This window comes from Dermacentor variabilis, chromosome 5 (assembly GCF_050947875.1).
Source record: "Dermacentor variabilis isolate Ectoservices chromosome 5, ASM5094787v1, whole genome shotgun sequence".
Classification (NCBI taxonomy): Eukaryota; Metazoa; Arthropoda; class Arachnida; order Ixodida; family Ixodidae; genus Dermacentor; species Dermacentor variabilis.
Genome location: NC_134572.1, coordinates 160,606,678 through 160,623,826, shown reverse-complemented (window position 1 = coordinate 160,623,826; position 17,149 = coordinate 160,606,678). Strand labels below are relative to the sequence as shown.

The following is a 17,149-nucleotide window of genomic DNA, read 5'->3' as shown; positions in this document are numbered from 1 at the left end:
CTAATGGCTCCCCTGCACTTCACTGTGATGAGCAAGAACTTGGCTAACCTGTGAACTCCAGAAAAGAAAAAGCACCCTACACTATGCTACATGTATTCAGAGTGCTGTGATGCAGTGTTACGTTTCCGTTCAGGCTATAGGTGGTCCAAATGCTTGGCGTTGCTCATTACACGTGTGACCTCAGAATTAGCCCATTTTTAGCAGTGTGCTAATATCACAATTTTCTAATACGAATCGAATACGAATAGTTGGCTTCGAATATTGAATCAAATAGTGCATAATGATATGCACGTGCATATATCAGCAAGTTGGGTTAATTTATTATTTTGAAACATTGCAATTACATTGTCAAAGTTAAACATCTAGACCACTAACCCATTATATACTAAAGCATTGTGTATTTGGCTCATGTTAGCTTGGAAATTTTAGTAATTCGCAGTAGCAGTCCTCTCCAGACTGTGCCTTATTATACCGCATAAAATGCCCATAAAATTGGAGGCATTTGACTCTGTGCCCATTGTCACTCATCGCACTTGCTGTCAAGCAGTAAGCTCAGAATTGGGGACAGCGCTGCAAAAAAAGAAAAACGTACCCTCGCTTTCCACAAACTTGTGCCCCTTAGTAGTGAGAGACTCGCTTTCCCGCAGACTTCAGACGCTTAGTGGCCAAGTGTACTTTACAGGAAAAGTTTTGCTAGCAGCATGAAATTGCCCCAGTATTCTTAGATTAGATAGAAAAAAAATGCTAACAACAGTGTCTGCTCCCGCACAGCCAGCGATATATTCGATTTGATTCGAATATATATTTTCCGAACCAAATACGAAGATTAAAAATATATTCTATAATATTCAAACTTCTCGAACATTCGCACACCCCTACCTATTACATTTATATATACGTAAACAGCCATCAAGAGTCCGAACTATTATTTTGCATATGCTACAAGCTGCTACCCTCATCATAGATGATACGGTTATTCATAAATCACCAAACAAAGAAACATATTTCCTTTTAGAAAAAAAGCACATTTCTATTGGTAAAAAAGGTTGTTGACTTATTTGCAAACTTGTACAGCTCAACACAAAACTACCACACATCTCATTTATAACAGCACCATACAGGCAAAAAAGCAAAGCCAGGGAGTTTAGTTCTGCGAACATCAATATTTATTCAATTGTATTTTACATTACTTCAAATCAAGTCATTTTCATTACGCATTTCGCGGAATACGAATACAGTGCAGTCCACTCATAATATATCGAGAAAGACGAAAAATATGATCGTTATAACCGATGATCGCTATATCTGGACTGCAATTTAAAAAAAAAACACGGAACATACCTTGGCAGCTTCGAATTCACTACTTGCTCTAAAGAATAAATGTAGAAAGTAGGCCGTGAAAAACAAACTTTATTTCTAGCGCCAATGACCGTGTCAAGGGTTAGGCGCGCCGAAATAGTCCGAAATCTGCACTTGCTTTTGCGGCAGCTTCAGCTTCACAACCACGGTGTGCATGGATTCCAGCTGCTGCGCGAACACTGGCGGCAATCCTTTAGCATGCATAAAATCAATTAAGGGGTCGATCGATGACAGTGCACTTTGCGTGGACATCGAGGTCAGGGTCAAGGAGCAACTGTCAAGCTCGTTGTCACTGTCGCTGCTGCCGTCGCCACCGTCGCACAACTTTGCCGTCTGTCGAGAGAGCACATCTTCGGTGATCACCTCGTCGGTGACCTCATCGCAGAATGAGGCAGCACTGTCTGCAGTCAAAAACTCTTTTTTCGACGCATCACCTGTGTCACCAGTAGGAACGAGTTCCCAGAGCTCGGTTATGTCAGCGGCTTCCACCGTGTTGGTCTCGGGTGTTGGTCTCAGTGGGTTGCGGAAGTTCGTCCTTGCGCACAAAGCCCGACTTTTTGAAGCAATTGTTGATGAACCACTGGTAAAGCACCTCTTCAACATCGGCATACAAAGGGTCTCTAACCCTTTTCCGCTGATCGGCATGGCCGCTGATAGCTCCTGCCTTCACTATCGCGGTGCTCCCCGTTTTCAAGATGGTTGATATCGTTAACTGGGCAAGCTCATACTTCTTCACAAGGGCGCTCACCTCGAAGCTGCATCGAGAGTCCTGCAAAATATCCATCTTCGTGTCAAGCGACACAGCTTTGCGCTTTGTCGGCGCCATCTTCGAACTGGGTTTAACCGTTGGTTGCACACGCTGCTTCAGTGGTATCAGCCTGCTATTGCGAGAGAGAGACGCGGGACTGGCGCCACCGCGCCGCTTTGCTTGTCACTTTTATTTTCTTTCTCTTTCGGAGCGACTGTGGCCGATGCACATGAAGCAGCTAGCGCCATCTTGTGGCGCGCTGCGCATACTCAGCTATCCTCCGGTGCGCAGGCGGGGCGGGACGCGCTGCGCGGTAATGGCGGCAAACACGAACTTACGGAGGTAAACATCGCCTCGTCTCGACATCGTTCGTTTCAGGGAACTAAGCAACGCAAATGTTACGATTATTTGGCACGGAAAACGCCGTCCAGACGGCAAAATTTTGATCATTATAGTCGATATGCGGTGAATAACCTATCGTTATAAATGTTTTTTTTTCCCCATAGACCTAATGCATAAGATGACACTCTCATGTCGACGCATCGTTATAACCGATATATCGTTATATGTGGCATCGTTATAAGTGGACTGCACTGTATCCCCTGCGCAAATTACATTCGCACACAGCACCTATATACCGATTCGAACAAATTTCAACTCCAGCTCTCCCTTTACAAGAACTGATGAAGGGCTATTTCGTCATGTGCAGAATTTGTGCTGCTCTTCGTAGACTCCATTTTACCATGTTTACAGAACAAAAGCTGCGTTAAGAGCTCTATATTTTTGCCTCTCGAACCGGAAAGCAAAGGACGAGGCAAGCACGTTCTCTTCACAAGTGACAGCGCTCCGCTGCATTCAGTAATCTTTAACTGTCTGCAGCATCACCACGAAGACAGTTTTCAGTTTTAAATACAGTGATAAATACGGTGCATCTGTACTGTAATATAGCCACAGCAGCACAACAACACGTGCCGCTTGCTACGGGCCTCCGACTGCGATGCCACGCTTGTCACCAGGAACCAGCAAAGCGCCAACCGCACGCCTAGCCACTGTAGCTGGGTCTCTGTTTGGCTGAAAATAATGGTTTAGCTCCAATTTTTCTATTCAGTCCCAGTTGGGTTCGACACCCTGTCTGCAGTGTCCCTGCACGTAGCAATAGCACAGTTTCCGCAAAACTACGGAAGAGCCTTTATACCCTTTGTTCGGCGTAGTAGTCCTCGACCCGCCTTGCCTCCCTTGGCAAGGGTGGTGCCGGAGCGCTTGACCGCTGGTAATACGATGAGCCATGGTCTCCGCTGGCCCCAGGGGGCCGCCGCGACACGCCCATGCGAGCTGGCCTCTGAGTCGAGAGAGCATAGGGGCAGAACGGTCCCACAGTATTAACAAAATACTCGAGTCAACCCCTTGACCAAACCACATGAGCAAATGGGTATGTCAAACGAAATGACCACACTCTCTCCATTTTTCTTTCTTCTTTCAAACCTTTTGCCTTTTACGACGACAATGAACTTGATTTAACCTACTAATCACCTGCTCATTTACTTTGCTACGCTCCAAATAAAGTGCTTATAATCTGCTAAACCACAGTCCACTGAAAATTTGCTAAGGAATATCTCAATGACTAATACAGCAGAACTTCATTCATACATTTAGGAATAAAAAGCAAGAAAAAACATTTACTAACTGGGAAAACGAACGATCCGAGGTCACTAAAAAAATTTGGCACACTCAACTGTAGTTGACATATACGTAATGCAAAGCGGTGCGCGAATTGTTGCAGCATGAGACGCCAACACTCCCCGATCTCGCAGGGTCCAAGCTGCTCAAGACGCACACTCTTTCTGTGGCTTTGGCAAGCTTACATTCGCACTCCTCGAAGTGAGCCTAGGTCAGAAGCTTCTTTGGGTGGAGCCTTTTGACGGGAAGTTCTTACGTGCCCACTCGGCGAGAATTGTTGTGGCACAAGATGCTGACGCGTGTTGAGGTCGCAGGGCCCGAGCAAACCGAGCGCGTTTGGGTCATCGCCTATTAAACGTGTGTATATGCTTCCTACTACGTCACACTCACAGTGAGACAGTTATAGGTGAAGATGCTTATCACAATGCGTTGGCAGCGATAGATAGCTGCAAGTGGCGATGTGCAAGGACCATTAAGGATATTTGATAGTACCGGAACAGGAAACCGAACGCGTAGCGGCATTTTCAAGGGGCACGGGCTGGCGAGTACTGCGAGGAAGCTGCTGTTGCGTTCACCTACTGCTCCGGATTGTGCGTGCCTCGCAGCTTTTCTTGCTTCCGAGGGATTCAGCGGCTGGAAACCATATCCTGCAACCTTTCAGCACGTTGGCACAGAAATATCGTGTTTTCCCGGAATGTATTACCCGGCAAACAAGAAGCGTAACTGTATTGGTATGTTTTTGTGTTCTCGGTCCAGAATTTTTGCCGCCGCAAAATCGTACAAAATGGGATCACATCAATGAGGTTCTACTGTACATATCTGCCAATCAAATCATCCAGAGAGGACACCAGGAAAGGGGCGGAAGTGGTATGGCACTTGTTTAACATTGCCCAAGCTTTCACAGACGTCTTTTGAGGGATACATATGTGCTTTATTAATGTTAATCCACCGTTAATCCACACGTGGGACAGCAGACATTGACAGGCAACATACTGTTTGGAGATCACACTGACCTCATAACTTGCATTGCTGTTGCTCATTTTTGCCTGCTACAGGAACTTTTCAGCACTAAACTTATTCGAAGCAATCATCTCGCTGACATTCTTTCACCAACAGAAGACTTCAGAGGGTATGGTCAAACAGATTTTCACTCGAGTATCGTTTCCAGCTCTAGATATCCATACGCATTGTGCGTTACTACTGGAATCCTGTGGAACCTTAACAATTCATCCATAACGTGAGTGCTTCTAATTGTGCTCAGTGCACATCGATCCTTATTTCCTTAAAAATGTACAAAGAATGTTTACAAGTCTGGGAACGTTATGGGTTGAGCACCTTCGTGAAGCATAAAAAAAGATTGAAAGTAAAAAAATAAACATCATGTCAGTACTCCTTTAAAATGCCAAAAAAGTTAAACATTTAACGAAAACTAGCAATGCCTTCCCAAAGGTGTTGGCATAAATTATGTAGATTTATGCAAGGAAACATTATCCGACATGCACTGTGATCTGCTAAAGATTTTAGTCTACTAAGAAAAACAGCATTCAAAATTCACTCCTTGCTGAATATGGATGTTTGCTGCTACACAAGGCAAGAGTGCTCTAGATCTAGCAGAAAATGTAAAACAACAACACAGTTCATACGAACAAAAAGAACAAGAAGAAATGAGGAGGCCCCGATTTTCTGTTACTAGCCACCTTTGAAGTCAACAGACTTCAATAAAGCCAAGCAAAGCATAGGGGTACTACCTGTGCATTTTTATGATATAACTTAATTGAAGTGCATACATTTCAATTAAAAACTTATTTTTTTTGTACACTTTTATTAAAAAGCAGTTTATGTTGAAATTTGGACGCAGTCCCACAGAAATGTATAAATGAAAATTAAGAAACCACCTGATTTCCCTGTTCTTACATGTAAATTAAAAGCAGTTTACATTTCCACTTCGAAAAATTGCAATACAAATGCTTACATTTCAATTAAAAGAACAGTCAATGTCCTCCAATGCTTTTCTTGGCTTTGTCGCATTCATATTCTTGTTGAACATTGCTAGTATGCAACTCAATGTATTCATCATCAGCTTCTATACCACCAGCTCAACAATCAGTGAAGTCACCCACCAGGTTCATCTGGGAGACTTCGAAGTTGAGCGATGGGTCGAACCTCGGTGGGAGATGCTGGTAGTCGATGCAGCGCTCGATCCGGTATGCGTTGAGCAGGGCATTCGACATTTTGTACCTGCAAAACCACAAGAGGGATCAATGTTGATGGTGCGAACGTAGCTGTTCCTCCAAGGATGTGCGAGTATTCATTAAAAGGGTGTGTGAGTACTCATTTTAGAGGCTAAATCAAATATTAATCAATAGTACAAGAAGCAAATTGCACATTAAATACTTTTCAAGTAGTTTTCGAAGAGCGAACAACTAGCCTGACTGTCATAGTGGGATGATCCACGTTCCCCCCAATAGAACTCTGTTGAGCAGTTCTTTATCTTTCCTCAAACAGATTTGTAAAGCCCTTCGTAATCATTCTTTGGCATGTCCAGACCACTGAAGTGTCCAGGTGCTAAGGAGATCCATGGCTCTCATGAACCTAGCAAAGAAAAGTTACACAGAGTGACTACAGTGAAATCTCATAACTACGAATTTCATAAACAACTTTTCCAGAATAACAATGGTTCGAAAAATCCCCCAACAGAAGCCCATTACCTTAATGTAAAAATGTTTCAATACTATGAATTTCAGAACACCAAACAAATTTAATCCTTTTTTCTGGGCACCTCACAACAATGAACTTGTAAACCGCTTTTGCAATGAGGCCTCGAAACACTGCAGTCACCACTAATCCCGTGCAAGAATGAGGATCTGATTATGACGCATGCCATATTGAGAGACTTCAGATTAATTTTGATGACCTGGAGTTCTTTAACGTGCACCCAATGCATGACACACAGGCGTTGCTGCAGTTCACCTCCCTGGAAACGTGGCCGCCACGGTGACCCCACAAACTCGTCCTTAGCATCACAACACCATAGCCACTAAGCCACCACGGCAGTTGGTACCTTGAGATTTATTACATTGAGATTTCACCTGCAGGATGACTACAGAGCCTAGAATTTAGAGCAACGAGACCATAGGGGAGGGAAAAAAATGTTAATGAAATGGTGGTTGTTTGTGCTAATAACCACCATACTTGGAAAGAATCAAAGGCCCACTGCAACACAATTTTGGAACCCAATAAAAGCCTCGCAAAAGCACATTGCCATAACCAGCAATGGAGTTGGAAGGGCCTTGCAAGACATGTCCCCGGGAATAGCGGCAGGAGAAGATGGAATAGCAGTGGATTTAATGAAAGATGGCAGAGACATTATGCTTGATAAGCTTGCGGCCCTATATACGCAATGCCTCTCGAGTTCAAGTATACCAGAAAGCTGGAAGTATGCCAACATACTCCTTCACAGACCCTAGAGGCTGACTGGCAATCGTGAATTCTTGTTTCCTTGCCAGGCAATTGAACATTACCTTTGTCTTCCACATATTCATCTTCAACCCCACTCTTGCACTTTTTGAGTTAAGGTTCTCAATCATTTGTTGCACTTAATCCCCAGTGTTGCTGAACAGGACAATTTCATCTGCAAAACAAAGGTTGTCGAGATATTCACCGTTGATCCTTACTCTTAAGATCACGTTCTCATGACGCCTGCGGCAGAAAGGATGTTCAACATCCACTGCCAAGGTCTCTGAGTGGTGGCGCTGGCTAACATTCCCAGGGTTCTACTAGGAAGCATAAATACCCAAGAAAGTGGATGGGGAAATGGCACCGCGGTAGCTCAATTGGTAGAGCATCGCACGCGAAATGCGAAAGTTGTGGGATCGTTCCCCACCTGCGGCAAGTTGCTTTTTCATCCACTTTCATATCCATTAATTTATCGTTTCTTTATTTCATTTATTAAGCCCAAGTAATTTCCCCTATGTTGTCCTTGGTGTCAGTGTTGGCTTCTTATGATATGACTAATAAAAATCAGGCCCCTCAGTTAACCTTCTTTATTCGAGTTGTAGTCATGTATGTTAGGTTCAAAGCTTGTCTTTCTGATATGGGTCAACCTATATTCAGATTATAAATTTTGTTTCTCGGCAAGCTCAACATGTAGGGGTCGACATGTAATTGTGTTCAGCCTATTTCCTAGTAAAGAGGGTACCTTTATTATATCGAATATTTCTTGTAAGCATACATGGTAACATCAGTGGAAAAAGGAATATTGATCAGGTCCATGTGAAAGAATCACAAGCGAGATGCACCTGACAGGAAAACAAAGGGCCATCTGCGGACTTGGATGTTCCACTGGCGGCTTGCTGTGCAAGTCAATACGTAGCATGGAATCAACACAAAAATTATGCACACTTTTATGTCACGGAACTCAATCTTGCGCAGCTATTAATTCAACAGCACCAGGCATGCACTTGTGACTGTATGGTTAGACACTCGGCTGGACTTACCCAAGCCTTCTACACTCTCCCAAGGCACAGTTCTTGTTGTCGATGTCCAGGTGGTAAGGGCAGCTGGGTGATGAAAAGAAAGGAAGAAGAAATCACAAGGAGCACGTACCATGCATCAAGGGACCTATTCAACTTGTTGCGCCAAGACTGCTAGACACAGTGTACGTAGCACTCGTTGCCTGAAAGCACCGTTTCGGGAAAGCCAGGACTGTCAGGGTCAGATAATCGATGACGCCCAATCTGTACTCATTGATTCAAACATTTCCCAAGTCGACCTACTGATTTCATCACACTTCCCACATAGGTAAACAAGTCAGTTGCCTCAATCTTTGTTTAATATATATAGAGGAACATGGATATATCGAATCTGAAGTGGATCACAAGAAGGTTCAATATATAGGTAATTCAATATATAAAAAAAAATTATATGAAAATTTCAAGAGGATTTTATTGCTGTTCGCTATAGACAATCATTTGTTATATGTGGGTTCCATATATCTAGGTTCGGCTGTACCTACCAAACTACGAACTTCAAAATTTGCAATATGACATGAACACAGCCCTATACGGGCAGGGGTGAGTAGCATACATAATTTTTATGTCTGCCCAAAGCCCCTAGTGAATACAGAGGGGAGACCGTGAGGGGCATTTTGTGTCCAGCTAGTGGACATGTACAGGCCCCGACAAAAGTGGTATACTCCACACAGCGGGAGCCGGAGCAGCGGCATACTGCATCGCGCCGCCATCTACATTGACACGAGTCAAGCGACATGCCTGCAGATAATAAAGGGCACCCATTGGCTGTCTCGATCCCAGATGCTGCCTGTAGATAGATGGTGTTGCGATGCAGTTTGCCGTTTCTCCAGCTCCCACTGCGTGAGTCTACCACTTTTGTCGGCGCCTGCACATTTCGTCTGCTGATGAAGTGCTGATTGTCTGGGGGCACCTGTCTCCTTCTGACCTGTACCCCAGGCCAGCCAATCAGAACTTCAGCAGCAGACAAAATGGACATGTCCACTAGGTCGACACACTTGCAGAATACCCCCCCCCCCCCGCCCAAGGTCTCCCCACAGACACAGTACTTCAGCGCTGACAGTATTGGGCCCAATGGCCTAAACACAGAGACGAAGATTTAACACCATGTGCTGTGGTGGAATGTTGATGCTGCATCCTAGACTTTACTCGATTGCACACACCACAGGTACTTTTCATCATCTGTGTCATCATCACCTGTGACGACACAACTATCCAGACCTTGGGTTATCAAACTGGGTTCCACAAACAGCACCTTAGGGCTCCGTGAGTGCTTAGAAAGAATCTAACCCCATCCCATTTCTCCCCATTCACTTCCATAATTTGGAGAAGGAATTTCACAGTGCATTTCAGATTAAACAAAGCCCTCACACGCCACATGTGTACTCCAGTAGTCTGTGCCAGAGATCCATGTGGTAGTTGAAGCATGCAGGATTCATAAGTGTACGATTTCTGGGCTCACAGCGTCCACACTGAGCAATTTTCATTCACCCTCGTGAAGGCGGTTTGCGGCATGCGAGCAGAAATCAACCCGTAAACTGTCCCTGCCCCCTCACCTCTCCTTCCTAGATCCGCCCCTGTACTGACATGGCTACAGCATGGCTGCCAACCTGGCGAGATCAAAAATAGGGAGACTTTTTATTCGCGCCAACGGGGGAGGGGGGGGGGGGGGAGTGCACTGAATGTTTCAACTTCCGGTGGGACCGGGGGGGTGGGGGGTGTTTCGTTCAAACTTTCAGGCAATGTTCGTTGAGTCCTTTCGCAGGGACCTTTCAGTAGCAGACTTTGCTTACTTCCAAAATTTGTCGGAGTAGCTTTACTCAAAACATGGCCCAGACTGACGACCCTTCACTAGCAGCAGGTGTTGGAGGGTTGTGTTGCACATCAATGAGCGGAATGCAGTCCTAGTTTTTCGCGCATGCTACAAATAGTCTCACACACTGTGCAGCTATGTGGTATCACGATTAAATCCAGCATCACATTAGCAACTCGGTGAAACATGTTTTCCATCAGTGTTTTTCATTTTTCCGACTATAGACCACTGCACATCCCACCTTTCTTCATTCAGAATGCCCTCTGGAAGACTGAATGCCTGTAGAGTGGCAAACTCAGCTTCAAGAGCAGCTAAAGCGTCTTCAGCAGATTCATTGGACTCTCAGGGCAGCAGCTGAGGGAAACTCTGAATAAAGAAACGAAGACTCGAGAGCGATGCCTGTGAAATAAATTTCAGGTTGGCCACCTTCGCATCCTTCAGAGTTGCGTTTCGGAGTTGCGTCCACATCCATAACGCTTCGCCTTGTCGCATTTTCGAAACATTTTCTGTAGAAGAGGCCCAACATGTTCGGTGATAATAAGGGGTAGGTTGTGTTCGGAGAGGAATCTCATAAACAAACACTCCCCACGTATGACACTGTCGTCACAGTTGTTCCGGAGAAAGTTCACTATGTTGTCTTGCTGCTCAGAGGTGCGAACATAGCTTTGGTTCTTCGCCGTAGAAACATGCAGTTTGAAGTCACTTTTGCCACCCTGAGGCACGCTGACGTTGCATCCACGCGTTGTACAAAATGCAAAATGTTCTTTTCTTGATGTCATAAAGCACGGAAATTCAGAAGTGTAAGATCGCAAAAACTTCTGCAAACACCTTTTCTTGGGCTTAGATAGCTCCATGGCATCAAGCACACGAGGTTTCTAACTTTGCATGGTGCACCGCACACACGGCCTAGCCAACACTAATCATACACACAAACAGCAGTAACAATGCACCATGGAGGAATTCAGGCACGAAATGCAACAGCTACATTGGCTCTGGCTTTGGTCGGCTTACTAGGCACCGTAGTCGGCTGCTTAGTCGATGATACCGATGGTGCTGGTGCGACTGTTGGTGATGCTGCTGATTACGATGCGGCTGTAGATTCAGCGGTGCCAGTTTCACAATTATTGCACGAACAGAGACCACTTTTCGGGAGATATAAGACAGTGATCGTACAATTGGAAAGTTCAGTAAAAGATCTGGAGTCTTGCAGGCGAATCGGGAGGGTTAGCAGGTGTGTTAGTACAGTGGCAGCTCGTTAATTCAGCACTCGTTAATTTGAAATTTCAACTAGTCGCTGCGGTCCGGTACACAGTTCCTAGGAGTTTATGGGTAATAGAACTCGTTATTTCGTTAAATAATTGGCACCTCCACTGATAATTCGAAACCTCGTGCCGCCAAGAGTTGTCGTTTTAAACCTTCACTACAAGCTTTATTATTGTAGAAGCATTATTCTCATTGGGGCATTTGGCTAGCTGCACTCACCGCATGGCAACCCAATCTAAAGAAGAAAGCACAATGGGCATCAACATCGGCAATAGAGCAGCTGAGACCTGCACGAACTGATTCTTTTGTGCACTGAAACTCTGTGCTGCTGGTGTTGGTAGGTAAAGTTTCCGCATGCCAATTCTCTTAGCTTGCATCAAAGCTGCAGGATGTCTTCGCGAGGCAGGCGCTGCCCCAAGACTGTCAAGGAGAAAGCTGAAATTCTGAAAGAAGTCGACGAAAAGATGGCCAGCAACTTCAAGATCGCAAAGTATGGCATGCTGCGGAGCCCGCTTTCTACGTACATCCACACCATGAAGGTCCTCGAAGATGTTTAGGAAGCTGAAGAGATTCCCAGCAGCCAAAAAAAGGCTACGCACAGCCAAGTACTGCCCACAACCTCAGAGCACTGTGATTACCATATTTACTTGCATAATTATCCCACTTTTCTGTCAAAAAATTCAACGCAAATTCAAGGGTCGGTCATCACGTGGGTTAAATTTTCTGTGAAAAGAATTTTTTTTCTTTTTTTCATCCCACATTTGCTGCGGGATGACAACAGGAGGACAACACTGCCGCTGTAACAGTGTGGGACACCAAAACAAAAAAAAAAGGCGGCCGGCGGAGCAAGGCGAACAAATTTTTTGTTCTTTTCGTGAGTACATTATGTGCATTGATATAGTTTGTTCCGTATCAGTAATGAATAATATCGTTAATATCGGCAAGTTTGCGGTAATAATGAAGCCATGTCCACTTTGAGGGGACAAAAACAGAGATGGGCACGCTTAGCTGCCAGTGACATAGAAACACATGGCGAGCATGCTAGCGAAACGACGGCATTTGTCTTCGCTACTATTCCAATACGGCACATTTCTGCTAAGGGTGGGCAAATATCTTGGCTGTGTTACAAGCGTCAGCATATGAATAGGGTACACTTCTAACGTATCAGTGTAAACGTGGCTACTATCGTTGCCACTCGCGATTTGTTGTGTGCCCACGAGTGCAGATGAGAGCAATCGAAACGAGCCTTTTTGTTGTTGTTGACCACAACCATTATAAAGCCTAATAATAACAAAGACAAGGCAAGCTTGGTTACAGCTTTTTTTTTTTTCATGGAAGTGCAGGAAATGATAAAAGGAATGAAATCAGACATCTACTTAAGAATCTGTTTGGTGCGTGCAGACCACATGGTATTCTTGAGTCATTCGCGTAACATTCGACAGATGGTAAGCGCGATCATCCTTAGCTAGACTTGGCACAGGACACATCGCTGTGGCAAGTTCAGGATGCAATCATTACGTGGGAAAGAAAAAAAAAACTAATTTTGACAACAAAATTCAGGGGTGCGATCGCTACGCGAGTGTGATCCTTATGCAAGTAAATACGGTAACTTTTTCGCATTTTCTAACGATGATGACATCATCACTAAGTTTCACCTTCTTTGATTAAGGGTGTGATTGAACTCTCGGAAGTTACGTGCTTGAATGGTTGCGATTGCAATATGTTGCAATGTACAAAATTCAGGGGTGCGATCATTACGCGAGTGCGATCATAATGCAAGTAAACAAAGTATATGGGTGAAAGAAATTAGTAGTCAAAACATCACTCTGAGGCGCCCCTTAATCATGACAAAGGCAGTCGCTTTTGCCCAGCGCTCAGACACCCAATACATCATCACCTCCGAGGGCTGGCTCCACTATTTTAGGTAACAACACAGACTGTCTTCCACACATTATATAGCAAGGCGAAGGACGTGGACACATGCACAACATGCAAAAGTAGCACCCTGCAAGCTACTGCACCCTCCATGACAGCTACTCGCCAAGGAATACTTTTAACGCTGATGAGACAGCGTTGTGCTTTAAGCTGCAGCCACACATGGAACAGACGTGCTGGTGGCAAACGCAGCAGATCGCCATGTTGGTCGCCGCGAATAAGACCGAAACAAAAAAGGTCCCACTTTACAGAGTTAATTTTGAAGAGGATCAATGGCAATGTGCAATACAATGTGAGGAGGGAGGATACTTACAGAGACTTCAGCTCGTAGTCGAACAAGGCTGAATTGAGGATGTTCTCAGCTTCGGCATGTGAGATCTCCTCTCCAACCACATTTCGCAGCTTGCGCAGAAGCGGCAGGATGTCCCAGATTGGAAAGTCCATGGTGAAACCTTTGTAAAGACAAATAAACAGTGCCATTTACAGCACCAACTGAAACTAGTATGAATCTACTCACAACTGTCAGTGTTTCAACAACACTTATTTAGCAAAATACAAAAGCACGGAATTAAGTCATTGTAGCATGATTAAAATCTGTGCAAGGAGTTATTATCGATCGCAGAGGAAAAGGCTTGCCATTGTCATATCAGCCCGTGCAACATCAAACAAGAAAAGGGGACTTGTGGGATGATAGTTTTAGATGATGACTTTGTGACATAGCATGCACAAGGCAAGAAAATTGACTGACTGACTGATTGATTGACTAACTGATCGAGCTTAACATTCCAGAGCAACACATCAGCAGTGTGAGACACCGTAGAGAAGGCTTAGACATTAACTTTGAGCACCTGTGATTCACTACAGTGCCTCCTGGCGAGATGGAATACGGTTGCCACTTGCATGCCTCTGCCCATCACATTAGAGTGCTTTACTAAAAGTAAGCATCCTGCCATATATTTATGACAGTGCCCACATATTTGGTAGTAACAAAGATGGTAGGATCAAAGGTGCAGGTGATACCATACTCAGAAAGCTGGAAACCCTTTATTGCAATGGCCCAGAACTTCAAGTGTACCAGATGGTTGGAAGAATGCCACCACCATACTAATACATAAAAGGGGAGATGTTAATGAATTGAATTATAAACCCAGTGGCTTGCTTTCGGTATTGCACAAAGTATTAACAAAAATGATTTCCAATACAACCACGGCAACACTACATCCAACCCAATAAACAGACTGGCTTCTAAAAGGAGTATTTAACAATGGACCACACCACGTCATCATTCGGGTAATTGAGAGATTGAAAGAGTACAACCAACTATATACAGTATAATCTCGTTCGTAATTTTTGCAAAATGAAGAGAAAAAAAAAGACATACTAACTAGGTAAACGTACAACCCAAGGTCACTAAGAAATCTGGCACAGCGAACTGTAGTTACATCAACGTAACGCAAAGCATCGTGCCAGTTGTGGCAGCCTGAGACGCACTTTGTTGTCTTCGTATTGCATTGTGTTTCAAGAGAGCCACGGGAGAAACCAAAACGACATCGAGCCAGAATATGATGCCACCAGAGCAAAACATGACGCTCACTTGACAGCTTCTGCAGCTGGGAACAGAAGTGCATTTAATCTGTTGTTAAAAGTGTGCAGTGCGCTTCCAACGGCTCTATGCCACATGCTGTGAAACAGTGGATAAACATGCTTATCACAATATAGGGTTGACGGTGATGGCCGTGCACGCGACTTGAAGCAACTGTGTGCATGCCGGCATTTTCATGTGACATGGGAGGATGAGCACTGCAGAGAAGCTGCCGTGACTGGCACCTACTGCTCTCAATCATGCGTGCCTCACGCCTTTTCTTGCTCGCACGGGATCTGGCGGCTGAAAAACACATCGTACGATCGCAGGTCAATGAAGTTCTACTGCCTACGGCTTACACAGATTACTGAAGTGTGTTGGTTCAGTAGAGGTACAAGCAGTCATGGAGAAAGTGCGGAGTCAGGAAGTATAAGAAGTACAGGCAAGCAATGTGGTAAATACCTATAAAGATTCCACAGCTACCTTATTCTTCACAGGAAAAGTGGCAAAATATTGATCAAGAAAGGTGTCTGACAAGGAGGTGCAATCGCTCTAATGTTATTCACTGTGTGCTTTGAAGAAGTATTCAAGCCATTAGCCTGAGAAGAACAAGAGGAGGGAGGTACAAAGGCAAATATCTCAACGACCTTTGGTTTGGAGATGACACTGTCCTGTTCATCAGTGATGGAGGTGACTGGCAACAAATTACTGAGGATTTTGGAAAACAAAGCATATAAGTAGGACTGAAGATTAATATGCAGGAAACATAGGTAATGTCCAACAGCCTGGAACGACAATGAGAATTCGAGAACAGTGTAAGGGAACGTTAATCGTGGCCAATTAGTCACAGGGGACACTGATTTGAGCATAAAATTTATGAAACAATAAAAATAAATTGGTGCACATACAGTAGGCATTACCAGGTCCATGACCGGCAGCTTACCGCTATTCTCGAAAAGCAGAATGTACAATCATTGCATTCTACGAGTATTAGCACATGCAGCAGGATCTTGGAGGTTACCTAAGGAGCTTCACAAGTAGTAGCTAAGGATCTTGCAAGGGGCGATGGAACGAAAAATATTAAGGGCAATGTTAGGAGGCAGGGAGACAGCAATGTGGATTAGAGGGCAATTGGAGGTAGCTGATATTCTAGATGGCAAGAGAAAAAGCTGCAGTTTCGCCTGAAAGGTGAAGCATCAATTGCAATAGCAAATTAGTAGACATCCATACGAAGAAAGGATAGTAGTTTTGTCGGCCATAAAACTAAGTAAACATTGGCTCACTTACTAAATTAACAAGCATCGTGTCAGCACGCACAAACAGGCCTGAGCACATCATACTCGATGACCGTGGACACTCGCTGTCAAAATGCCGGTGTGAGGAAGTGTGGCAGCAGCAGCGAGCGAAGCCACCTTCCTGCTGTCTGTCGCGTCGACGCAAACTGAGCAGCGAGAACACAGCACACGCAAAACTAAGAGCCGTCGGACCACCTAGAATGCGCCCCCAGAGCAGATCGCTTTCGAGATAAAGTCCGCTTGACTGCACGTGGCCAGTTGCTGATGCTTGGGCCTGCATTCCCGAGGAGCTCATTCGTCTCGCATTCTAGAAATGTACGATATTAAACACACTTGATGACACTAAAGACACGCTTTTATGGGAGGATATCTCCGACAAGGGACTCTCGGAATGAAAAGCAACAGACGACAAGGACTGAAGAGAGAAATGTGATGACAATAAGTGCTTTCAGTAACTGTTTTACTCTGACTATATGCAGAAGCAAAAATTTTTTTTTTTTTCATTTTTGCTATCCCCAATTTATGCCTTGGAATATGTGCGGGTCCAAGCTATGCGTGTGTTTTTATGATAATGAGCAGGCGAACTACAAACAACTCACTTGCATGTTCTTCGAGCCACCGCATGCAGCCAGAGGCCTGTGGGATGTGGTCTTGCATGCAGAAGAGTGGTGGAAGGATCGCATCCTCAACGGGAAGCCGAAGATACGCCATCAGGCCACGGACAACGCCCCTGTAGTCAGTCGTGCCTTCTTCAAAACCTGTGATGGGGATGCCATGCGTGCTTTCGCCTAATCACAAAAGAGAAAAAGAAATGTATCGTCAGGCAATAATTAGCAGAAATCTAGCGAACAACTTCACTAGCAGCCTATAGTCTTTGTCAATTCAATGGTCCCTAAAGAGAAGCGCTAGATCCCTCTTGGCAGAAATGGCACAAAATAAGACGACACA

The 17,149-nt window shown here is 44.6% G+C and overlaps 1 protein-coding gene across 1 annotated transcript in view; it reads right to left on the bottom strand.

Annotated features, from left to right (window-relative positions):
* LOC142583286 (protein maelstrom homolog) overlaps positions 1-17,149 on the bottom strand; it is a 60,057-nt gene that overhangs the window by 34,316 nt on the left and 8,592 nt on the right. Inside the window, exons 6-10 of the mRNA XM_075693694.1 lie at positions 16,801-16,989; positions 13,638-13,776; positions 8,281-8,343; positions 5,905-6,022; positions 3,303-3,446 (exon numbers count right to left, since the gene is read on the bottom strand). Of these exons, the coding sequence (XP_075549809.1) occupies positions 3,303-3,446; positions 5,905-6,022; positions 8,281-8,343; positions 13,638-13,776; positions 16,801-16,989 (653 nt within the window). The remainder of the gene's footprint in view (positions 1-3,302; positions 3,447-5,904; positions 6,023-8,280; positions 8,344-13,637; positions 13,777-16,800; positions 16,990-17,149) is intronic.